General features: G+C 42.2%; 2 protein-coding genes across 6 annotated transcripts in view; one reads left to right on the top strand and one right to left on the bottom strand.

The window, feature by feature from the left end:
• The window catches only part of LOC119737852 (asparagine--tRNA ligase, cytoplasmic-like), a 36,952-nt gene extending 26,088 nt beyond the window's left edge, over positions 1-10,864 (top strand). For 2 of the 4 annotated variants that reach the window (XM_038212492.1, XM_038212508.1), the window contains 7 exons: positions 840-961; positions 1,417-1,552; positions 3,082-3,195; positions 4,564-4,611; positions 5,614-5,697; positions 7,627-7,758; positions 8,847-10,864. In XM_038212492.1, the coding sequence (XP_038068420.1) occupies positions 840-961; positions 1,417-1,552; positions 3,082-3,195; positions 4,564-4,611; positions 5,614-5,697; positions 7,627-7,758; positions 8,847-8,978 (768 nt within the window). In that variant the 3' untranslated portion in view covers positions 8,979-10,864. Of the gene's footprint in view, positions 1-839; positions 962-1,199; positions 1,369-1,416; positions 1,553-3,081; positions 3,196-4,563; positions 4,612-5,419; positions 5,465-5,613; positions 5,698-7,626; positions 7,759-8,846 lie in introns of those variants that run through there. The other 2 variants (XM_038212484.1, XM_038212499.1) reach the window with 2 other exon arrangements.
• Positions 10,865-18,347: 7,483 nt separating this feature from the next.
• LOC119737834 (asparagine--tRNA ligase, cytoplasmic-like) overlaps positions 18,348-26,001 on the bottom strand; it is a 33,253-nt gene continuing 25,599 nt past the window's right edge. Inside the window, exons 15-18 of one of the 2 annotated variants that reach the window (XM_038212457.1) lie at positions 24,209-24,256; positions 23,428-23,511; positions 21,342-21,473; positions 18,348-20,362 (exon numbers count right to left, since the gene is read on the bottom strand). In XM_038212457.1, the coding sequence (XP_038068385.1) occupies positions 20,231-20,362; positions 21,342-21,473; positions 23,428-23,511; positions 24,209-24,256 (396 nt within the window). In that variant the 3' untranslated portion in view covers positions 18,348-20,230. The remainder of the gene's footprint in view (positions 20,363-21,341; positions 21,474-23,427; positions 23,512-24,208; positions 24,257-26,001) is intronic. The other variant, XM_038212464.1, reaches the window with a different exon arrangement.

The raw sequence follows: 26,001 nt of genomic DNA, 5'->3' as shown, positions 1-26,001 counted from the left end.
AACCAAATCATGATGACTATCTCATCTCTTGTCTAGACCTACCTGACTCAATGCTCTCAGCTCTATTTAGAGACTACTCTACCATAGCTAGGTGACGTCTTCTGCATCTCTCAATCTTACCCTTCCCCCTTCCTACCCAAATCATGATGACTATCTCATCTCTTGTCTAGACCTACCTGACTCAATCCTCTCAGCTCTACTTAGAGACTACTCTACCATCGCTAGGTGACGTCTTCTGTATCTCTCAATCTTACCCTTCCCCCCTCCTACCCAAATCATTATGACCATCTCATCTCTTGTCTAGGCCTACCTGACTTAATCCTCTCAGCTCTACTTAGAGACTGCTCTACCATCGCTAGGTGACGTATTCTGTATCTCTCAATCTTACCCTTCCCCCATCCTACCCATATCATGATGACTATCTCATCTCTTGTCTAGGCCTACCTGACTTAATCCTCTCAGCTCTACTTAGAGACTACTCTACCATCGCTAGGTGACGTCTTCTGCATATCTCAATCTTACCCTTCCCCCTTCCTAACCAAATCATGATGACTATCTCATCTCTTGTCTAGACCTACCTGACTCAATGCTCTCAGCTCTATTTAGAGACTACTCTACCATAGCTAGGTGACGTCTTCTGCATCTCTCAATCTTACCCTTCCCCCTTCCTACCCAAATCATGATGACTATCTCATCTCTTGTCTAGACCTACCTGACTCAATCCTCTCAGCTCTACTTAGAGACTACTCTACCATAGCTAGGTGACGTCTTCTATATCTCTCAATCTTACCCTTCCCCCTCCTACCCAAATCATTATGACCATCTCATCTCTTGTCTAGGCCTACCTGACTCAATCCTCTCAGCTCTACTTAGAGACTGCTCTACCATCGCTAGGTGACGTCTTCTGCATCTCTCAGTCCTACCGTGCCGAGTTGTCCCGCACCAGGCGCCATGTAGCAGAGTAAGTCAGTCCTATTTATTTCATCGCCAAAGTTGAGTCAGCTATGACTGGTTCTTACAAAAATGAATAAAACCCTGGCAAAATAAAATAAGACAGAGCTGTGCTGAGGTTGAAATGAGAGTTTTTGATTGGTAAGGATATTTCAAAAGATCCTTGATATCACACTACATGAAATCTCTATGATGGACCTGATTCAAACCCACAGATTGAGCAATATTCCGTTTATTCCTCAAGGGAGGTATACCCACATTGAGGTAGAATGTCCACTCATCATCGCTTGGAAGATCTCTCAAGTGGGCCATAATATTTTGTTTATCCCCCAATGCAGGTATACCTTTCTGATGGGTGCAATGATATTCCTTGTATCCCCACTGCAAGTTTACTCACATTGAGGTAGAATGTCCATCACTTTAACTTAGTGTGATGTAATGATTGCTTTCTATCCCCCGATGTAGGTATACCCACATTGAGGCGGAATGTCCCTTCATCACCTTTGATGATTTACTCACTCGATTGGAGGATCTTATCTGTGACACTGTGGACAAAGCCCTGGCTTCCCCAATTGGACCTCTCATCATGGAATTCAACCCGGTGAGATACAATGAAAAAGTGCTTTCTACAAAAAGCTGTTGTTGACATTTCCAGAACCCAATATAGTGGAACGCTGCTATACTGAACACCGCTATACCGAACATTCGGCTATACCGAACATCATCCTTGGCTCCCGGTTTTAATGTACAAAACGTACCGAACATTGTTGTTGAAATAAAGTCATCAGATTAACAAAAAATCTACCGGTTGTACATGTATTAAACACTATTTGGGCCACTTTTGAATTCCCGAACATCAAACGACCCATAGTTACATCATGTTTGACTGTTGAAGAGCAATAGATGGCTATTATTTCCCCAAGGAATAAAAGGGAAAACCACTCGTGAGAAATGCCAGTTCACTATTGGTCAAAAGAGGGTACCGGCGGTTCAAAATCGCTATACCGAACAATCATTATTACAAACACTTTCTGTGGATCCAACGCTGTTCGTTATAGCAGCTTTCCACTGTACTCCCTTGTCCCCCAAAAACAGCAAGAGAAAACACAGTCGTGTTTAGGATAATGCCCAAGGGCAACCTATTGTGTTTTCCTTCAATGTCCCTGTAATACAGGGTGATTCCAAAAAAGTAAAACCCAAATGTCAGGACTCTTAGTTTAGTGAAGTTCTGCATGTAGCACTTGCATAATCTAGGATATGAAAGCCCAATTCATAAGCTTTCTTTTAGTACAAGAATCATTCAAATAACCCATGTACTTTTCAAGTTACGGAATTTTAAACACAACCACCGTTATTAAGTTCTGTCCACGGATCACGAAAAGGTAATGTTCTTACAGTATAACAAAAGGAAAACAAATCACGTGGGGATCTGCATGTGTGTGAATTATTTTTATGTGATACGTAGACAGAACTTTAAAACGGTGGTTGTGTTTAAAATTCCGTAACTTGAAAAGTACATGAGTGATTTGAATGATTCTTGTGCTAAAAGAAATCTTATGAATTGGGCTTTCATATCCTAGATTTTGAAAGTGCTGCATGCAGAACTTCAATAGTCCCAACATTTTTTTTTATTGTTTGCTCTCCCATAGATTAAGCACATAAACGCACATCGAGGACTGTTTTCAATAAAAATGAATGATTGAGGTCAACAAAGAATCTGTTGTTCTCTGTTTGTCTGTCTGTCGTTGGGGTGTATGTAGTGTGCGCACACCCACTCTTGTTTTACTGTACTCCCGAGGACAATGCTTTGTGTTTTCCCTTGTCCCTGTAATATAACACTCTCCTGTAGACTAAGTACACAAACCTACTACAGAGGACTGTTTTTAACAAAAGACCCAACTCCCAAGAACTGAAAGGATCTGTTGTTTTCCCTTTGTGTGTCTGTCCTCGGGGTTATGTAAACAAAAAAACACATTCATTTCTGAATAATTATTCCCTTTAAGTTCTAAAAGAACTTGTCTTTGGTCTCAACGTTTCAACTAGCCTGCTCTAGTCATCGTCAGGAGACTGAGGAGAGTTGGAGATGCTGCTCCTTAAATAAAGAAGTCTTTACTACTTTTATCTTTTCAGGATTTCAAGCCTCCCAAGCGTCCGTTCAGGCGGATGGATTACAGCGAAGCCATCACGTACCTTAAAGAACACGACATCCGAAAAGATGACGGAACATTCTATGAATTTGGAGAGGTAGTCTTGACCTTCAATCTCTTTTGAGCTTGTACAAAATCTTCACATACTTGAGTGGGTTTTGATCATGTGACCGCCTGCTGACTCGTCTTGACCATTCAACCACTGGGTTTGTCAAGCTTGGCAAAACATCCCTTTTCTCTGTAGGTGCATAGAAGGATAAAAGCACGAACCCGTATGCCTTGCTAGGCTTTGAACAAACCTTAGGAAGGTTGAGCTTAATCCCATCACAATTTATAGTGTCAATGTTGAAAACACGAGCTGATATCAACTCAGTTTAGTACTGTGGCGCTGACTCACGGCGGATATGTTTAAGAATAATACAAAGGATGTTGAATTCAACCCGCACCATAACCGGAAGCCAATGTAGTTCTGAGGTATGGGTGTCATATCTGCATGACGATTCGTCTTTCTACTGTTAACAAGTTGTGCAGTAGCATTCTGAATATGTTGCAATTCCTTGAACTGATAATCGTGTAAACCAGAAAATAAACTGTTACAATAATCCAATCGGGAAGTAACAAATGCATGTATTAGTTTCTCAGTTTGTGATTGATCCCAGAGTTGTAATGACTCGAGTCAATGACTCGACTCGAGTCCGACTCGAGTCACAATTTTGGAGACTCGACTCAACTCGAGTCCCTAAGGGTAAATGACTTGACTCAACTCGAGTCACTGCGAGCATATGACTCGACTCAACTCGAGTCCGTCATCAGAAGACTCGACTCAGCTCGAGCGAAGGCTAATAAGACTTGAGTCCCAAAAATAAAAGCACAACTTTGCGAAAAGTATTTGCAATGACTTACGGTGCAAAATTTATGCTCACTTCGCTTTGCGAATAGCAGTCATGTACAAATATACAACATGTCACAGACTCCCACCTCATGGTTCTAGAACGCACAAAATGCTATCCAGGAACCAGACTTTTAAACACATTTTCTGATTCGCTGTTTCATTATTGGTTTTCTGCGATTTCTTATAAAGCTCTTGGATTCGAACGTTGGCTAAACTTATGGCCTCCTTTTATAAATTTTGGTATATAGTGTTCAAATATAGACTCGAATTGACTCGAACTAAAATATTTGACTCGACTCGACTCGACCTTTTGACCTAATGACTCGACTCGACTCGAGTCACTTCTTTAAAATGACTCGACTCGACTCGAGTCACAAAAATCAGTGACTCGTTACAACATGTGAGCATCCATGGTTAAAAAAAAAAAAAAATTAGACAAAATATGTCCAGCAAGTGAGATGGCACTATAGGTAAAATCCGTCTAGACGACGACTTAAAACATGACAGTCTATCTATAATTGAAAAGATTTAGTCATTTATGAAATCTTGTTTTTGGTTTTCGGTCGTTTGTAGGATATCCCCGAGGCTCCTGAAAGGAAGATGACGGACCAAATTAATGAGGTAAAAATCAAAGAGGAATTTCATAACGTCATAATTATTATTACGAGGAATGGTGCCTTGGGGGGACATTCCCATAGGGTTGTGGACAAAATGTTTCCAATTTTGATAACCCCTAACCCCAATTTCCCTTATCCTACTCCCACGAATTCTGGTATATTTATGCTTTGGACCATGAGCAATCGATCTAGCCTATTTGCGTCGGTAAAATTTTGCATCTAAATAGGAGTTGTGACGTTGGGGAGACATTGAAATGTCTCCTTAACTCCCTTACATAATTTACTAGGAACCATACCCATTCCGGCAAATTCCAACACCCACATGGGAAATCGTACACAAACACTGTTGGACATTCTGATAGATTGCTGACAACACCTGCTGTTGGGCTTTGATGGGTTGAGTTTGTTTAGGGTTAATGTCCGGTGCCTCCCTAAGGTCTAAGTAATGACGTAAATATCTCCTTAACCCTAACCGCCCTGAATCCTTCAAAATCTTTGCCAAAGAATCTTTGTCAAGGTCTTGGGCCGGACCGTGTGTTGTTTATGCTCAGCCATGCGTAAATATAGGCCTGGATTATGCTTGAAATCCTCCGTACTGCTCCAGGATGTCACTGGCCAAGTCTCAACATATTGACAGTCACTGCCGCAGGATTTTGCAGGATTCAGGCAGTGGTCATCCCTCCACGGTTACCATGCCGCAACAAGTATACTTTTGTACTGAAATGGATTACTTTTGTGGGTTTTTTTTTTAAATGGATTACTTTTGTGGGTTTTTTTCAGTAACATCTTTGAATGTTCTTTCTTGATTGCAGCCCATCTTACTCTGTCGATTCCCAGCAGAGATTAAATCCTTCTACATGCAGCATAAAACTTGCTGCACTTTTACCATGCCGCAACAAGTATACTTTTGTAATGAAATGATTACTTTTGTGGGTTTTTTTTTTAAATGGATTACTTTTGTGGGTTTTTTTTGGTAACATCTTTGAATGTTCTTTCTTGATTGCAGCCCATCTTACTCTGTCGATTCCCAGCAGAGATTAAATCCTTCTACATGCAGCGATGTCCAGAGGACCGTAGGCTGACGGAATCTGTGAGTTATCAATCTCGTATCTGGGTCCTTCTATAAATGTAGGATCCTTAAGCCCCATTCACACATTTACAGTTTGGAGCTACGGATATCCACAGTTTAAAAGTGGTAGTGAACCGTGGGAGTACCGTACTCATCCTTAGTACCTCCGTGATTATCTGTCATCTTCCTTGGGTATTCGTGGAGGGGCTACAGAGGTTTTAAACTGTTCATAACTTTCGGGGTGAACCGTCATAATTCCTACGTATTCTTGGAGATTCTTAGCTCATTCGTGGTAGAAATCTCTATGAATTTGCTACGAATGTCCTGTATATGCCCGGATATGCTAGGATTCTGCAAAGGTTGTACAGTGGAACGCCGCTATACCGAACACTGCTGTACCGAACATTCGGCTATACCAAACATCATCCTTGGCTCTGGTTTTAATGTACAAAACATACCGAACATCATTTAAAAAAAAAAAAACCTACCGGTTGTACATGTATTAAACACTGTTGGGCCACTTTTAATTCCCGAACATCAAACCACCCATGGTTACATCATGTTTTGAATGTTGAAGAGCGATACATGGCTATTATTTACTCAAGGATTAAAGGGAAACCGCCCGTTGCTAAACGTTTGTGACAACTCCTCGTTCAGCCACGGGATGTGAGAAATGCCAGTTCAGTGACTTCACTATCGGTCAAATGAGGGTACCAGCGGTTCAAAATCGCTATACCAAACGATTGTTATTACGAACACTTTCTTTGGATCCCACGATGTTCGTTATAGCGGCATTCCACTGTAATACAAATATGTATGCTTTATTCGTAGGAGAACCTTGGTCATCAGTGGCCCAATCGCAGACAACCGTGGCGTTAACGTCATTATTCTTAGTAATACCGTTGATATTCTTCCACAATCTGTCCATATTTTTGACAAACCATGGTGTATTTGTAGAGAAACCTTAGAACAGTCGTAGCTATCCGTCCTGAAACGGAAGTGCATTCTTAGAAAGTGGATTTCTCCACGAGCCTCGATGGTTCATCGTGATGGATTGATTCTTGGTAAACCGTGGATATTCGTAGGTCCAACCGTTAGTGTTTGACTGGGGCTTCAGTGCGACATTTTTCACTTCCTTGTTGCATTGGCACACTGTAATTTCATCACCGTTTTCACAAAAAGCCACACTTCTGGATTTTGAAGAAAAAACATTTTCGAGATAATCGCAAGAGAAGTTCCGCCTATTTCAAAACTGCAAAAACTACTACTTCGCAACACCTTTATGCAGTAAGAAAACATTCACATGATTCTTTGAAAGGTAAACGTTTATGTAAACCCAGTAATTAAAATCAGCACAATAGTTAATTAGCCAAAATTGATTAGTCAAGATGTGTGTCCCTTCGTGGAAACGAAAATCCATATTTCCTACATGTAGGCCCTTTCTGTTCAATGTGTTTTTCCATAGGGAAGAAGCGCGCGTAACTGATAATGTAATAAAGATGTGTGGCTCTTCGTGAAAATGAAGATCTGACATGACCTACTTTTACACCTTTCCACCGAATACGTTTTGTACGCGTTCATGGGCACCTATGTTCATGTCTCTTCGTGAAAATGCAAAATGCACTAATTGAGATGCCTGCCCCTTGCATCATTAATGTAATTGAGAAATTAATTATGTTTGCTTAATACGGAGGCATGTCAAAATGGTCAAGTACGATGTTTTAAAGCTAAATAGTAAAACTAAATAGTAAAAAAAACTTCAAGTCCAAAAATTATGGCCTAACAATCTGTCTGTCAGATTCTCTGACACCGTTAAGACAGAGAAAAGAGCAGTCATGTGTCAGCAAATGTCATCGTTAACTGGTAGTTTTTCTCTGTCTGTTTGTCAGTCCAGACATCTGTGTGTCTGTTTGTTTGTCGTCTTATCATTTGTTCTTGTTCTTATCTCAGGTTGACGTTCTGATGCCCAACGTCGGGGAGATCGTTGGCGGATCTATGAGGATCTGGGATTACGATGAGCTGATGGCGGCGTATAAGTCAGCCAAGATTGATCCCACACCATATTACTGGTACACGGACCAGGTAACGTCAGCTTATGTACTCCCTTTTCCAATGAATTCCAATTTTTTAGGAAGGATCAGTTTTCACACTTTAACAAATTCTCGGCTGCTTTCAATTTGCATTAATCACTTCTTGAAAAATAAACCGGTATGAATGGACTTATCCAATGACCAACATTCAAAGCCAGAAGCCATCGATGTGATTGAACCATGGTTGTTTTTTTACAAGCATTTTCCTGGCATTCTACTAAATTGAGATACGCTTGCAGATTTCGGTAACTTTATTGGTAAAAGGAGTATTGAGTGCACCAGGGGCAAGTTCAACCTAGGGGCAAGTTCAACCTAGGGGCAAGTTCAACCTAGGGGCAAGTTCAACCTAGGGGCAAGTTCAACCTAGGACCAATGGTTAACAAGTGGTTGGTTGGTGACGTACGTAGCGCATGCGCTCTGAAATTAAAGTGCGAACAACTCTAGTCATTGTACTAGCGAGTCACATGGTACTTTCTATTTTTGCTGTCTTTCAGAGGACAGCCAAAAGTACTATACCTGTAGCAACCAAAGTACTGTACCATTAGCAACCAAAGTACTTTACCATGGCGCGGTATTATTTTGTGTGCAAATGCATGCTGGTGTGCGCGTTGCGCATAGCGCATATTGTTCCCAAGAGAGTGCGCCACAGAGTTGGATTCCAGCGTTTTGTGAAGGGGTGGTTTCAAACCACGTTTGGAAGAGAGAAATACGTTTCCCACCTATTTTGTATTGAAATAGAAGTTCATTTTAACTGTGTTCAGATTTTAATAATTTGAAATATTAAAAACCAAGCAGAATTTGTCGGTGAAGTGTTATGAAACAGATATTGAATGCTTTATCTCGTGGTGAAGTAAAACTAGCATCCGTCGATGATCCATGGAGCATTTAATTTTCCCTTGGCTTCGCCTCGGGAAAATAGAATGTCCATGGATAACCTGAGGCGGCTAGATTTACTACACCACTCGAAGCATTCTATATTTGTATACTATGGTCCTTGATTGAACCTGGTTCCATCTAATGGCCTCTAGTTTAACCAAATTTGTGCGTAATGAAGATTTCTTGTGTTTATTCCCTCCACAGAGGAAGTACGGTACCTGTCCTCACGGAGGCTACGGTCTTGGACTGGAACGATTCTTGACCTGGATCCTAAACCGCATGCATATCAGGGACGTCTGCTTCTACCCACGTTTCATAGAACGATGCACGCCATAGATGCGTCAACACGTCGCCTTCAATTCCTGATTCTAAGCATTGCTTATTTGTGTGGGAAGTAAGGAGTAGTTGATAAAGGGCGGGGCTAAGTTGGTCAAGAGGGGGTGATTGTGTGCCCTTAGACCAAATTCCTAGAGATAATTTTGCCATTGTATTGTAGTGTATTTCTTCAAGGTGAAGTGTTAAACTTTCTTCAAAGATCGCTCTTTTAGTTTCAAGTATTTTTTTTTACCAAAACTCATTACAAATTGCAGTATTGCAGTTTTAAATTTTCTTCAAAGCTCGCTCTTTTAGATTCAAGTCATTTTGTTTTTTGACCAAAACTCAACAAATTGCAAAGGGTTAACCTTACGTTTTTTATGAAATTTTTGCCAAAACAGGACTTGCCCCCAAATGACTCAGAAATGCCCTACAATGTAAGACGAGTTTCAATCAATGTTCAAAAAACTATTATTATGAAGGTTTGAGCAAAAATTACTGGTTTATTGATTGGGGAAAAAAAAATCATATTTTGTGACCACGATTTCCCCTACATTTTTGACGCGATTATCTGTTGAATGGAATATCTGACCAGAAATCGTGTTGGAATTTGGTCTCAAGTTCTTTAGGCAAAAAAAAAAGCCTCCGGTTTCTGGTATGCGCTCGCGTGTCATCGTAGCCATGCGCATTGGCAAAATTAGTATAAATTTTCATTGTAAGATGTTGTCTCAAAACCGCCAAACTCACTGGTTTGAATCCTGCTGCTGCACAATTTTAACGTGTTTTTAGATGGGGTTACGATCAAGTATAAACTTTTTGTTGCCCATTTGCGCTCACATATATTTTGCACTAAATTTAATCGGGCACCATTTGCAGTCATCAGCCGACATTTGGAAAAAAAACTAGTAAAAATTTTAAAATGCTGCGTTGCTGCACCAATTTGGGGGCAAGAAACCGAAGACTTATTTTTTTGGCCTTGCCCTTAGGCAATTTTCCTGCAAGTTTAAAGCAAGCTCATTTTTTTTGCCAGAATTAAAAAGAATACATTTTAAATAAAATTTTCCCAAAAGATGATTTCTCAAAACAATATTCCATTCTTTGAACTTTATCATGTTTTCTTAAGAAATTCCTTCTAAAATATTCTCAATAACATGTACTTGTAATCAAATACTGAATAGTTACTCTAATTTCTCATTCATGTGTCAAATATTATCATGTATCACTTCAAGTATCTTTCTTTCCTTTCAACTGGGTATGTAACTGTCTAAAACAAAAATATTTGAATGCAAAACATGTTTTTTTCATAAAGAAAAGAAAATTATGTCACATTTTTGTTTAAATTGTCCGTTATCCCCACTGATAAAAATCCATGTTCAAAGCTTTTGAGGAGATATATTCTTTTTTCTTTTCAGAACTCAGAATTTACATTCTTGAATTGGTTTTTCAAAAATGTCATATCTATCACAAGCCCACAATTTATTGTTCCATTTTGCACTCTTCAACTATACTTCAAATATACAGTAGACGAGAACTCTATTTAAATATACTTGCCATCCCTCTTGTTTTTAAATTGCAAAACTTAGACGTTATTGCCCTCTTTAATATAAATGGATCTGCTCAAAGTATGTACAAGTATGTTTAATCAAAGTTACGAAAGGAAATTTGAACTGCATGTGACAGTACAATTTTTTGTAAACATTGTTTCAATTTGTCTAACAAATATTGGTGTCAAAATTCACGCTCTTGTTTTTGGAAATGATTGCATTTTTTTCAATGATTGTCACAAGGTCAACACTGGATTTGTTTGTCTTGTTTTATTTCTTCCTATAATTAAAATGATTTTCTAGTTTAAGGTTTTTCGAATGAATGGATTTAATAAAATTGCAAAGTGCAACAACTAAGCTCTATATTTTTTAAGTGTGACATTTAAAGTATTTCCGAGTTTTATTACCTTTCATTTTTTTTTCAACAAAAAACTTTTCTCCAAACGACTCTGAAACCTCTTTTGATGTGAAAGAAACAATAAATAGTGTTTTAAACGTGAAAATTCAAGTGAAGCAATGTTCATGGCAAAAAAAGACAACTTCTTTTCGAGCGATAACCCTAAATTCCAAAGATGTTGCTCTGTTTCTTTTTTTCCATGGCCATTTTACCCGAACCCTTGTCAACTAAACAATTCTGTTATTTTCGCACAGAGAGAATGTACCCACAGGTTTAATCATTCAATAGAGGGCTCGCCACATGCACAGTAGTCGCTCAAGCGAGAGGTAACGGGTTTGAGACCCGCTGAGTACCCGGCAGCGCATTTTAATTATTTTTACTTGATAATTATTTCTATAAAAACGGGTAAAATGCCATTTTATTTCGTTTTATATAGTACCCTTATCAAAAATGGCACGAAAGTACATTTCCATCTAAAATTCACTATGGTAAGGGGTTAGCATTGCATTTTTTTAAATCAAAAATGGTACGAACGTCAATTTTCATCAAAAGATCATGTGGTGAGGGGTAAGCCTTGCGTTTAATGCAGGAAATGGCACGAAAGTCAATTGTCATCAAAGATTCAATATGGTGTTAGCATTGCATTTTTATCAAAAATGGTTCAACATCAAAACTTCATGTGGTAAGGGGTTAGCCTTGCTTAAATATTCAATAAAAGCACGAGAGAAAAAATTCAAAACGGAATTTGGTCGCCCCTAAGTAACGTACCGCTAGAGGCGACCATCAACAGTCACCCCCAGAGGTACGTACCGCTAGAGGCGACCATCAATACTCGCCCCAGCGGTACGTACCGCTAGAGGCGACCATCAACAGTCGCCCCCAGCGGTACGTACCGCTTGAGGCGACCATCAACAGTCGCCCCCAGCGGTACGTACCGCTTGAGGCGACCATCAATAGTCGCCCCCAGCGGTACGTACCGCTAGAGGCGACCATCAATAGTCGCCCCCAGCGGTACGTACCGCTGGAGGCGACGATCAACGAGTCGCCCCAGAGGTCCGTACCGCTAGAGGCGATCAACCGTCGCCCCTAGCGGTACGTACCGCTGGAGGCGACCATCAACAATCGCCCCCGGCGGTACGTACCGCTAGAGGCGACCATCAATAGTCGCCCCAAGCGGTACGTACCGCTGGAGGCGACCATCAACTAGTCGCCCCCAGAGGTCCGCACCGCTAGAGGCGACCAGTCAACAGTACGTTGACTCTAGGTGCAATGTACCTGTACCTCTAGGGGCGATGGTCGCCTCCAGCGGTACGTACCGCTGGGGGCGACTGTTGATGGTCGCCCCCAGCGGTACGTACCGCTAGAGGCGACCATCAATAGTCGCCCCCAGCGGTACGTACCGCTAGAGGTGACCATCAATAGTCGTCCCCAGCGGTACGTACCGCTAGAGGCGACCATCAACAGTCGCCCCCAGCGGTACGTACCGCTGGAGGCGACCATCGCCCCTAGAGGTACAGGTACATTGCACCTAGAGTAACGTACCCCCCCCCCCCCCCCCCCGCCGGAACGAATATCTGGGGCGACCATTTATAGTCGCCCCTAGAGGTATGTACCCAATATATAACTGGGAGTCTGAGTACCGTATCGCTGGACGAGGACTATATAAAAGAAAAGAAAATAGAAATGGCATTTTACTCTTTTTAATAAAAATAATTATCAAGTAAAAATGAATAAAATACGCCACTTGGTACTCAGTGGGTCTCCAACCCGGACCTCTCGGTTGAGCACCGACCAGGTTGCCTACCTCTCTCTCTCAGGTTGCCTACCACTGGGCTGTATGTTTCCATACCTTAATTTGTTGGATTTAAAATATAAAGTTATTGGGCAACAAAATCTTGGCGCGCGTGTGCTATTCTGCCAAGGTTTTTCGTGGCAACTGTAGGCGACCGCTGGAGGCGACCATCAACAGTCGCCCCCAGCGGTACGTACCGCTAGAGGCGACCATCAATAGTCGCTTCCAGCGGTACGTACGTACCGCTAGAGGCGATCAACAGTCGCCCCCAGAAGTACGTACCGCTGGAGGCGTTCAACAGTCGCCCCAGCGGTACGTACCGCTGGAGGAAACCATCAACAGTCGCCCCCAGCGGTACGTACCACTTGAGGCAACCATCAATAGTCGCCCCCAGCGGTACGTACCGCTATAGGCGACCATCAATAGTCGTACGTACCGCTAGAGGTGACCATCAATAGTCGCCCCCAGCGGTACGTACCGCTATAGGCGACCATCAATAGTCGTACGTACCGCTAGAGGCAACCATCAATAGTCGCCCCCAGCGGTACGTACAGCTGGAGGCGACCATCAACTAGTCGCCCCCAGAGGTCCGTACCGCTAGAGGTGACCATCAATAGTCGCCTCCAGCGGTACGTACGTACCGCTAGAGGCGATCAACTATTGATGGTCGCCTCTAGCGGTTCCTACCGCTGGGGGCGACTATTGATGGTCGCCTCCATTACGGACACACTCTCGCAAAATGTGGTCCAGCAGCTTTCTATACAAAAACCTCGTTGTCTTGGGGTTTTGTACGTAAACCTTATCAGTCAGCCGATCACGCTCAATTGACTTCGGCCAAACCGCAGTCCCATCATAAGAAATAAGTTAACAATGTTATCCGAACCATTTTTTCCGAGAGTGTGTCTCTAATGGTTGATGGGCTTTTAAAAAGAACTTTTGCAAATGGGAAAGACACTTTGGAAACATCCAATCAGTTTGAATATGCTTCATGAATTTCTGAATAAACGAGCACATTTTTAACAGTATTTAATTACCATTATTTTTCGGTGTGGTGGTGGGGGGGGGGGGGTGGCTGTAGGGGGGGGGGGGGCTAATTAGAAGATATATCAGAATGGCGCAATAAGACCAACAGCGGGCGCAATAAATTTGATTAGGGTTTCAAAATTTCTACGCGTCCGCGTCGTAAATTTGCATAAAAAGTGCCCCCACAATTTTTTGCAAAAAACGAGACCGTCTAGTTTAAAAATCGGTGGAATCGTGCGAATATAGCCGAGGATCATCTCCCTAGCTTTTGGGCTATTATCTTAGAGCAGATTTGATAAAATTAGGGTCCAAAATGGGTCCTATTTGCACGAGAAAATCATGTAGGGATGCCACTTGTAACTTTGGCAGTATGCAGGCTCAGCATTACCGGCAGGCTTCAAGCATTACGGACACACTCTCGCAAAATGTGGTCCAGCAGCTTTCTATACAAAAACCTCGTTGTCTTGGGGTTTTGTACGTAAACCTTATCAGTCAGCCGATCACGCTCAATTGACTTCGGCCAAACCGCAGTCCCATCATAAGAAATAAGTTAACAATGTTATCCGAACCATTTTTTCCGAGAGTGTGTCTCTAATGTCAAGCGTTACGTACCGCTGGGGGCGACTATTGATGTGTCGCCTCAAGCGTTACGTACCGCTATGGGCGACTGTTGGTGGTTTCCTCCAGCGGTACGTACCGCTGTGGGCGACTGTTGATGGTTTCCTCCAGCGGTACGTACCGCTGGGGCGACTGTTGACCGCCTCCAGCGGTACGTACTGCTGGGGGCGACTGTTGATCGCCACTAGCGGTACGTACGTACCGCGTGGGGCGACTATTGATGGTCGCCTCTAGCGGTACGAACGTACCGCTGGGGGCGAATATTGATGGTCGCCTCCAGCGGTACGTACCGCTGGGGGCGACTGTTGATGGTTGCCTCCAGCGGTCACCTCCAGTTCCCACGAAAAACCTTGGCAGAATAGCACACACGCGCCAAGATTTTGTTGCGCAATAACTTTATATTTTGAACCCAACAAACTCAGGTACTGAGTACCAAGTGGCGTATTTATTGATTTTTACATGATAATTATTTTTATTAAAAAGAGTAACATGGCATTTCTATTTTATTTTATTTTATAAAGTACCCTCGCCCAGCAATACGGTACTCAGACTCCCAGTTATATTGGGTGCATACCTCTAGGGGCGACTACAAATGGTCGCACCAGATATTCGTTCCGGCGGGGGGGGGGGGGGGTATGCAAACAGAGCGCAATAGCCCACTGGTAGGCAACCTGAGAGAGAGAGGCGACCATCAATAGTCGCCCCCAGCTGGGGGCGACTGTTGATGGTCGCCTCCAGCGGTCACCTCCAGTTCCCACGAAAAACCTTGGCAGAATAGCACACACGCGCAATAACTTTATATTTTGAACCCAACAAACTCAGGTACTGAGTACCAAGTGGCGTATTTATTGATTTTTACATGATAATTATTTTTATTAAAAAGAGTAACATGGCATTTCTATTTTATTTTATTTTATAAAGTACCCTCGCCCAGCAATACGGTACTCAGACTCCCAGTTATATTGGGTGCATACCTCTAGGGGCGACTACAAATGGTCGCACCAGATATTCGTTCCGGCGGGGGGGGGGGGTATGCAAACAGAGCGCAATAGCCCACTGGTAGGCAACCTGAGAGAGAGAGGCGACCATCAATAGTCGCCCCCAGCTGGGGGTGACTGTTGATGGTCGCCTCCAGCGGTCACCTCCAGTTCCCACGAAAAACCTTGGCAGAATAGCACACACGCGCAATAACTTTATATTTTGAACCCAACAAACTCAGGTACTGAGTACCAAGTGGCGTATTTATTGATTTTTACTTGATAATTATTTTTATTAAAAAGAGTAACATGCCATTTTTATTTTATTTTATTTTATATAGTACCCTCGTCCAGCAATACGGTACTCAGACTCCCAGTTATATATTGGGTACATACCTCTAGGGGCGACTGTAAATGGTCGCCCCAGATATTCGTTCCGGTGGGGGGGGGGGGGGGGGGGGGGGGTGGTACGTTACATTAGGTGCAATGTACCTGTACCTCTAGGGGCGACCAGTTGATGGTCGCCTCCAGCGGTACGTACCGCTGGGGGCGACTGTTGATGGTCGCCTCTAGCGGTATGTACCGCTGGGGGCGACTATTGATGGTCGCCTCTAGCGGTACGTACCGCGGGGGGGGGGGGGGGGGGGGGGGCGACTGTATAAAGTTATTGCGCAACAAAATCTTGGCGCGCGTGTGCTATTCTGCCAAGGTTTTTCGTAGAGGCGACCATCAATAGTCGGTACGACCATCAAAGCGGTACGTACGTACCGCTAGAGGCGACCATCAACAAACCTTTGCAACAGTCGCTGGGGGCCACTATTGATATTTTATATAGTACCCTGTTGATCGCCTCTAGCGGTACGTACGTACCGCTGGGGGCGACTATTGATGGTCGCCTCAAGCGGTACGTACCGGTGGGGGCACTATTGATGGTCGCCTCTGGCGGTACGTACCGCTGGGGGCGACTATTGATTGAAAAACCTTGGCAGAATAGCACACGCGCGCCAAGTGGTGTATTTTATTCATTTTTACTTGATAATAATTTTTATTAAAAAGAGTAAAATGCCATTTCTATTTTTTTTTTTTATATAGTTCCCTCGTCCAGCAATACGGTACTCAGACTTCCAGTTATATATTGGGTACATACCTCTAGGGGCGACTATAAATGGTCGCCCCAGATATTTGTTACGGCGGGGGGGGGGGGGGGGGGGGGGTGGTACGTTACTCTAGGTGCAATGTACCTGTACCTCTAGGGGCGACTAGTTGATGGTCGCCTCCAGCGGTACGTACTGCTGGGGGCGACTATCAGTGATGGTCGCCTCTAGCAGGACGTACCGCTGGGGGCGACTATTGATGGTCGCCTCCAGCGGTACGTACCGCTAGGGGCGTCGGTTGATCGCCTCTAGCGGTACGGACCTCTGGGGGCGACTCGTTGATGGTCGCCTCCAGCGGTACGTACCGCTGGGGGCGACTATTGATGGTCGCCTCTAGCGGTACGTACCGCTGGGGGCGACTAGTGATGGTCGCCTCAAGCGGTACGTACCGCTGGGGGCGACTGTTGATGGTCGCCTCCGGCGGTACGTACCGCTGGGGGCGACTGTTGATGATCGCCTCTAGCGGTACGTACCGCTGGGGGCGAGTATTGATGGTCGCCTCTAGCGGTACGTACCTCTGGGGGCGACTGTTGATGGTCGAATCTAGTCGTACGTTACTTAGGGGCGATCAAATTCCGTTTTGAATTTTTCTCTCGTACCGCTGGGGGCGACTGTTGATGGTCGCCTCCAGCGGTACGTACCGCTAGGGGCGTCGGTTGATCGCCTCTAGCGGTACGGACCTCTGGGGGCGACTCGTTGATGGTCGCCTCCAGCGGTACGTACCGCTGGGGGCGACTATTGATGGTCGCCTCAAGCGGTACGTACCGCTGGGGGCGACTGTTGATGGTCGCCTCCGGCGGTACGTACCGATGGGGGCGACTGTTGATGATCGCCTCTAGCGGTACGTACCGCTGGGGGCGACTATTGATGGTCGCCTCAAGCGGTACGTACCGCTGGGGGCGACTGTTGATGGTCGCCTCCGGCGGTACGTACCGCTGGGGGCGACTGTTGATGATCGCCTCTAGCGGTACGTACCGCTGGGGGCGAGTATTGATGGTCGCCTCTAGCGGTACGTACCTCTGGGGGCGACTGTTGATGGTCGATTCTAGCGGTACGTACCGCTGGGGGCGAGTATTGATGGTCGCCTCTAGCGGTACGTACCTCTGGGGGCGACTGTTGATGGTCGATTCTAGTGGTACGTTACTTAGGGGCGATCAAATTCCGTTTTGAATTTTTCTCTCGTGCTTTTATTGAATATTTAAGCAAGGCTAACCACTTACCACATGAAGTTTTGATGTCGAACCATTTTTGATAAAAATGCAATGCTAACACCATATTGAACCCCTCACCACATGAACTTTTGATGAAAATTGACGTTCGTACCATTTTTGATTGAAAAATATGCAATGCTAACCCCTTACCATAATGAATTTTAGATGGAAATGTACTTTCGTGCCATTTTTGATAAGGGTACTATATAAAACGAAATAAAATGGCATTTTACCCGTTTTTATAGAAATATTTATCAAGTAAAATTAATTAAAATGCGCTGCCGGGTACTCAGCGGGTCTCAAACCCGTTACCTCTCGCTTGAGCGACTACTGTGCATGTGGCGAGCCCTCTATTGAATGATTAAACCTGTGGGTACATTCTCTCTGTGCGAAAATAACAGAATTGTTTAGTTGACAAGGGTTCGGGTAAAATGGCCATGAAAAAAAAAGAAACAGAGCAACATCTTTGGAATTTAGGGTTATTGCTCAAAAAGAAGTTGTGTCTTTTTTTGCCATGAACATTGCTTCATTTGAATTTTTCACGTTTAAAACACTATTTATTGTTTCTTTCACATCAAAAGAGGTTTCGGAGTCGTTTGGAGAAAAGTTTTTTGTTGAAAAAAAAATGAAAGGTAATAAAACTCGGAAATACTTTAAATGTCACACTTAAAAAATATAGAGCTTAGTTGTTGCACTTTGCAATTTTATTAAATCCATTCATTCCAAAAACCTTAAACTTGAAAATCATTTTAATTATAGGAAGAAATAAAACAAGACAAACAAATCCAGTGTTGACTTTGTACCAATCATTGAAAAAAATGCAATCATTTCCAAAAACAAGAGCGTGAATTTTGACACCAATATTTGTTAGACAAATTGAAACAATGTTTACAAAAAATTGTACTGTCACATGCAGTTCAAATTTCCTTTCGTAACTTTGATTAAACATACTTGTACATACTTTGAGCAGATCCATTTACTTTAAAGAGGGCAATAACGTCTAAGTTTTGCAATTTAAAAACAAGAGGGATGGCAAGTATATTTAAATAGAGTTCTCGTCTACTGTATATTTGAAGTATAGTTGAAGAGTGCAAAATGGAACAATAAATTGTGGGCTTGTGATAGATATGACATTTTTGAAAAACCAATTCAAGAATGTAAATTCTGAGTTCTGAAAAGAAAAAAGAATATATCTCCTCAAAAGCTTTGAACATGGATTTTTATCAGTGGGAATAACGGACAATTTGAACAAAAATGTGACATAATTTTCTTTATGAGAAAAACATGTTTTGCATTCTGATATATTTGTTTTAGACAGTTACATACCCAGTTGAAAGGAAAGAAAGATACTTGAAGTGATACATGATAATATTTGACACATACGTGCAGCTGAATGAGAAATTAGAGTAACTATTCAGCAGTTGATTACAATACATGTTATTGAGAATATTTTAGAAGGAATTTATTAAGAAAACATGATAAAGTTCAAAGAATGGACTATTATTTTGAGAAATCATCTTTTGGGAAAATTTTAGTAAAAGCGTATTCTATTTTAATTCTGGCAAAAAAAACTATATTGCTTTAAACTTGCAAGAAAATTGCGTACGGCCAAAAAAAATAATTCTTTGGTTTCTGGTATGGAGCTTGCCCCAAAATTGGTGCGGCAATGCTGCATTTTCAGAAAAATTACTTGTTTTTTTCCTTCAAATATCGGCTGATGACTGCAAATGGTGCCCGATTAAATTTAGTGCAAAATATGTGAGCCCAAAGGGGCAACATAAAGATTATGCTCGATTGTAAGCCCATCTAAAAGCACGTTGAAATTGTGCAGTAGCAGGATTCCAGACAAACCAGTGAGTTTGGCGGTTTTGAGACAACATCTTATTTTGCCGATGCGCATGGCTACGGTGACACGCGAGCGCATACCAGAAACCGTAGCCTTTTTTTTGGCTTAAAGTACTTGAGACCAAATTCCAACACGATTTCTGGTCAGATATTCCATTCCACAGATAATCGCGTCAAACATGTGGGGGAAATCGCGGTCACAAATGATAACTTTTGTCCCCAATCAATAAACCAGTAATTTTCGTTCAAATCTTCATAATAATGTTTTTTTGAACATTGATTGAAACTCATCTTACATTGTAGGGCATTTCTGAGTCATTTGGAGGCAAGTCCTATTTTGGCAAAATTTTCATAAAAAATGTAAGGTTAACCCTTTGCAATTTGTTGAGTTTTGGTCAAAAAACAAGATGACTTGAATCTAAAAGAGCGAGCTTTGAAGAAAATTTAAAACTGCAATACTGCAATTTGTAATGAGTTTTGGACAAAAAAAATACTTGAAACTAAAAGAGCGATCTTTGAAGAAAGTTTAACACTTCACCTTGAAGAAATACATTACAATACAATGGCAAAATTATCTCTAGGAATTTGGTCCTAGGGCACACAATCACCCCCTCTTGACCAACTTAGCCCCGCCCTTTATCAACTACTCCTTACTTCCCACACAAATAAGCAATGCTTAGAATCAGGAATTGAAGGCGACGTGTTGACGCATCTATGGCGTGCATCGTTCTATGAAACGTGGGTAGAAGCAGACGTCCCTGATGTGCATGCGGTTTAGGATCCAGGTCAAGAATCGTTCCAGTCCGAGACCGTAGCCTCCATGAGGACAGGTACCGTACTTCCTCTGTGGAGGGAATAAACACAAGAATTCTTCATTACGCACACATTTGGTTAAACTAGAGGCCATTAAATGGAACCAGATTCAATCAAGGATCACAGTATACAAAGACGGAATGCTTCGAGTGGTTTAGTAAATTTAGCCGCCTCAGGTTATCCATGGACATTCTATTTTCCCGAGGCGAAGCCAAGGGAAAATTAAATGCTCCATCGACCATCGACGGATGCTAGTTTTACTTCACCACGAGATAACGCATTCAATATTTGTTTCATAACACTTCACCCACAGATTCTGCTTGGTGTTTAATATTTTAAATTATTTAAATCTGAACACAGTTAAAATGAACTTCTATTTCAATACAAAATTGGTGGGAACTGTACTTCTCTCTTCCAAACCACCCCTTCACAAAACGTTTGAATCCAACTCTGAGGCACTCTCTCTTGGGAACAATACGCGTTATGCGCAACGCGCACACCAGGATGCATTTGCACACAAAATAATACCGCGCCATGGTATAGTACTTGGGTTGCTAATGGTATAGTACTTTGGTTGCTACGGGTATAGTACTTTTGACTGTCCTCTGAAAGACAGCAAAAATAGAAAGTACCATGTGACTCGCTAGTACAATGACTAGAGTTGTTCGCACTTTAATTTCAGTGCGCATGCCAACCAACCACTAGTTAACCATTGGTCCTAGATTGAACTTGCCCCTGGTGCACTCAACACTCCTTTTACCACTAAAGTTACCGCAATCCACAAGCGTTATCTCAAGTAAGTAGAATGCCAGGAAGATGCTTTGGTTCAACTGTGTCGATGGCTTCTGGCTTTGAATGTTGGTCATTTATTAAGTCCATTCATACCGGTTTATTTTTCAAGAAGTGATTAATGCAAATTGAAAGCAGCCGAGAATTTGTTAAAGTGTGAAAACTGATCCTTCCTAAAAAATGGAATTCATTTTAAAAGGGAGTACATAAGTTGATGTTACCTGGTCCGTGTACCAGTAATACGGTGTGGGATCAATCTTGGCAGACTTATACGCCGCCATCAGCTCATCGTAATCCCAGATCCTCATAGATCCGCCAACGATCTCGCCAACGTTGGGCATCAGAACGTCAACCTGAGATAAGAACAAGAACAAATGATAAGACGACAAACAAACAGACACACAGATGTCCGGACTGACAAACAGACAGAGAAAAACTACCAGTTAACGTTGACATTTGCTGACACACGACTGCTCTTTTCTCTGTCTTAACGGTGTCGGAGAATCTGACAGACAGATTGTTAGGCCATAATTTTTGGACTTGTAGTTTTTTGTACTATTTAGTTTTACTATTTAGCTTTAAAACATCGTACTTAACCATTTTGACATGCCTCCGTATTAAGCAAACATAATTAATTTCTCAATTACATTAATGATGCAAGGGGCAGGCATCTCAATTAGTGCACTTTGCATTTTCACGAAGAGACATGAACATAGGTGCCCATGAACGGGTACAAAACGTATTCGGTGAAAAGGTGTAAAAGTAGGTCATGTGAGATCTTCGTTTTCACGAAGAGCCACACATCTGTATTACATTATCAGTTACGCGCGCTTCTTCCCTATGGAAAAACAAATTGAACATAAAGGGCCTACATGTAGGAAACATGGATTTTCGTTTCCACGAAGGGACACACATCTTTACTAATCAAGTTTGGCTAATTAACTATTGTGCTGATTTTAATTACTGGGTTTACATAAACGTTTACCTTTCAAAGAATCATGTGAATGTTTTCTTACTGCACAAAGGTGTTGCAAAGTAGTAGTTTTTGCAGTTTTGAAATAGGCTGAACTTCTCTTGCGATTATTTCAAAAATGTTTTTTCTTCAAAATCCAGAAGTGTGGCTCTTTGTAAAATCTGTGATGAAATTACAGTGTGCCAATGCAACAGGGACGTGAAAAATGTCACACTGAAGCCCCAGTCAAACACTAACGGTTGTACCTACGAATATCCACGGTTTACCAAGAATCAATCCATCACGATGAACCGTCGAGGCTCGTGGAGAAATCCACTTTCTAAGAATGCACTTCCGTTTCAGGACGGATAGATATGACTGTTCTAAGGTTTCTCTACGAATACACCATGGTTTGTCAAAAATATGGACAGATTGTGGAAGAATATCAAATAAGAATAATGACGTTAACGCCACGGTTGTCTGCGATTGGGCCACTGATGACCAAGGTTCTCCTACGAATAAAGCATACATATTTATGTATTACAGTGGAATGCCGCTATAACGAACATCGTGGGATCTAAAGAAAGTGTTCGTAATAACAATCGTTTTGTATAGCGATTTTGAACCACTGGTACCCTCTTTTGACCAATAGTGAAGTCACTGAACTGGCATTTCTCACATCCCGCGGCCGAACGAGGAGTTGTCACAAACGTTTATCAACGGGTAGTTTTCCCTTTTAATCCTTGAGTAAATAATAGCCATGTATCGCTTTTAACATTCAAACACGATGTAACCATGGGTGTTCGGGAATTAAAAGTGGCCCAACAGTGTTTAATACGTTTACAACCGGTAGTTTTTTTGTTAATCTGTTGACTTTTTTAACAACGATGTTCGGTACGTTTTGTTCATTAAAACCGGGAGCCAAGGATGATGTTCGGTATAGCCTTCGCAGAATCCTAGCATATCACGGCATATTTAGGACATCCGTAGCGAATTCATAGAGATTTCTACCACGAATGAGCTACGAATCTCAAAGAATACGTACGATTAGCCACAAAATAACACTACGAATGAATACGGTTGTCCTACGAATGTCCCACGGTTGTACTGCAGATTAATTTTCATGACGGTTCACCACGGAGGTTATGAACAGTTTCAAACGACCGTAGCCCCTTCACGAATACCCAAGGAAGATGACGGATAATCACGGAGGTACTACGGATGAGTACGGTACTCCCACGGTTCACTACCACTTTTAAACTGTGGATATCCGTAGCTCCAAACTGTAAATGTGTGACTGGGGCTTAAGGATCCTACATTTATAGAAGGCCCCAGATACGAGATTGATAACTCACAGATTCCGTCAGCCTACGGTCCTCTGGACAACGCTGCATGTAGAAGGATTTAATCTCTGCTGGGAATCGACAGAGTAAGATGGGCTGCAATCAAGAAAGAACATTCAAAGATGTTACCAAAAAAAACCCACTAAAGTAATCCATTTAAAAAAAAAAAAAACCACAAAAGTAATCCATTTCATCACAAAAGTATACTTGTTGCGGCATGGTAAAAGTGCAGCAAGTTTTATAATTCCTGTTAATGTACCCTTAAGGAGATATTTTCGTCATGTAATACTTAAACCTTAGGGAGACACCGGACATTAACCCTAGCCGAACGCAACCCATCCAAGTCCAACAGCAGGTTTTGTTGAAATCTGTTGGGATAGGTACAGTACCCCTAAACTGATGGTTTTTACATTGGGTTTGGCTTACCTCCAGAAACTAAGTCCAACAGTGTGTGTGTACAATTTCCCATGTGGGTGTTGGAATTTGCCTGAATGGGTATGGTTCCTAGTAAATTATGCTAGGGAGATAGTTTTAAGGAGACATTTCAATGTCTCCTTAATGTCACAACTCCTATTTAGAGGCAAAATTTTACTCTCGCAAATAGGCTAGATCGATTGCTTATGGTCCAAAACGTAAATATTCCAGAATTCGTGGGGGTAAGATGAGGGAAATTGGGGCTAGGGTCATTAAAGTTGGAAAAATCCACAATCCACAACCCTATGGGAATGTCCCCTAAGGTACCATTCCTCGTAATAATAATTATGACGTTATGAAATTCCTCTTTGATTTTTACCTCATTAATTTGGTCCATCATCTTCCTCTCCGGTGCCTCAGGGATATCCTACAAACGACCCAAAACCAAAAACAAGATTTCATAAAAAACTAAATCTTTTCAATTGTAGATAGACTGTCATGTTCTAAGTCATCGTCAAGACGAATTTTACCTAATAAAGTGCCATCTAACTTGCTGGACATTTTTTGCCTACTTTTTTTTTTTAACCATGGATGCTCACATTTCTAGTGTTTGTAAGGTGGCGTCTCACTCACTATGGCGGATTGGCAAACTTAGGAATCTTTTGGATCAATCAGAGTTGTAACGAGTCACTGATTTTTGTGACTCAAGTCGAGTCGAGTCATTTTAAAGAAGTGGCTCGAGTTGAGTCGAGTCATTTTAAAGAAGTGACTCGATTCGAGTCGAGTCGAGTCATTAGGTCAAAAGGTCGAGTCGAGTCGAGTCAAATATTTTAGCTCGAGTCAATTCGAGTCAGGAATATTTGAACACTACATACCAAAATTTATAAAAGGAGGCCAAAAGTTTAGCCAGCGTTCGAATCCAAGAGCTTTATAAGAAATCGCCCAAAACCAATGATGAAACAGCGAATTAGAAAAAGTGTTTAAAAGTCTGGTTCCTGGATAGTATTTTGTTTGTTCTAGAACCATGAGGTGGGAGTCTGTGGAACGTTGTATTTTGTACATGACTGCGAAGTGAGCATAAACTTTGCACTGTAAGTCAACTGCAAAGACTTTTCGCAAAGTTGTGCTTTTATTTTTGGGGTTCGAGTCTTAATAACCTTCGCTTGAGTCGAGTCGAGTCTTCTGATGAGGGACTCGAGTCGAGTCGAGTCATTTGCTCGCAGTGACTCGAGTTGAGTCATTTACCCTTAAGGACTCGAGTCGAGTCGAGTCACCAAAAATTGTGACTCGAGTCAGACTCGAGTCGAGTCATTGACTCAAGTCGTTACAACTCTGGGATCAATCACATACTGAGATAATAATACATGCATTCGTTACTTCCCGACTGGATTATTGTAACAGTTTATTTTCTAGTTTATACGATTATCAGTTCAAGAAATTGCAACATATTCAGAATGCTGCTGCACGACTGGTTAACAGTAGAAAAATGGATCGCCATGCAGATATGACACCCATGCCTCAGAACTACATTTGCTTCTGGTTACGGTGCGGGTTGAATTCAAGATCCTTTGTATTATTCTTAAACATATCCGCCGTGAGTCAGCGCCACAGTACTAAACTGAGTTGATATCAGCTCGTGTTTTCAACATTGAAACTAAAAGTTGTGATGGGATTAAGCCAGTGTTGTAGTCGAGTACTTTTTTCCGAGTACCGAGTACTGCTGAGTACTTAGGTTGCCGAGTACGAGTATTTGTACCTCCGAGTACAAGAACGAAACTCCGAGTACGAGTACTTGTACTTCCGAGTACGAGTACGAGAACTTGTACTTCCGAGTACTAGTACGAGTGCTTGCATTTCCGGATACGGCCATACGGCAAATGGTTTATTGTGCGTAATTGGCCTAGGCCCAGTTGACCGATATACGGACCCACTCACAGCTAGCTGTTAAATGTGTTTGTCCGACTTGCACAGAGGAAAATCAGGAAATCTCGACTTCTCAACAAGCCAATCAACAATTTTCAACTGAAAGAATCGATAAAATAAGGCCATGGTAAGTGAAGCTATAACATTTTCCCCCCAAGTACTGCTATTCGAGTACGAGTACTTTAATGATCGAGTACAATTTCGACATGTCGAGTACGAGTACTTTGCTGCCCGAGTACGAGTACCGTC

This window comes from Patiria miniata, unplaced genomic scaffold (assembly GCF_015706575.1).
Source record: "Patiria miniata isolate m_02_andy unplaced genomic scaffold, ASM1570657v1 HiC_scaffold_10, whole genome shotgun sequence".
Taxonomy (NCBI): Eukaryota; Metazoa; Echinodermata; class Asteroidea; order Valvatida; family Asterinidae; genus Patiria; species Patiria miniata.
This window is presented reverse-complemented; position numbering and strand designations above follow the sequence as displayed.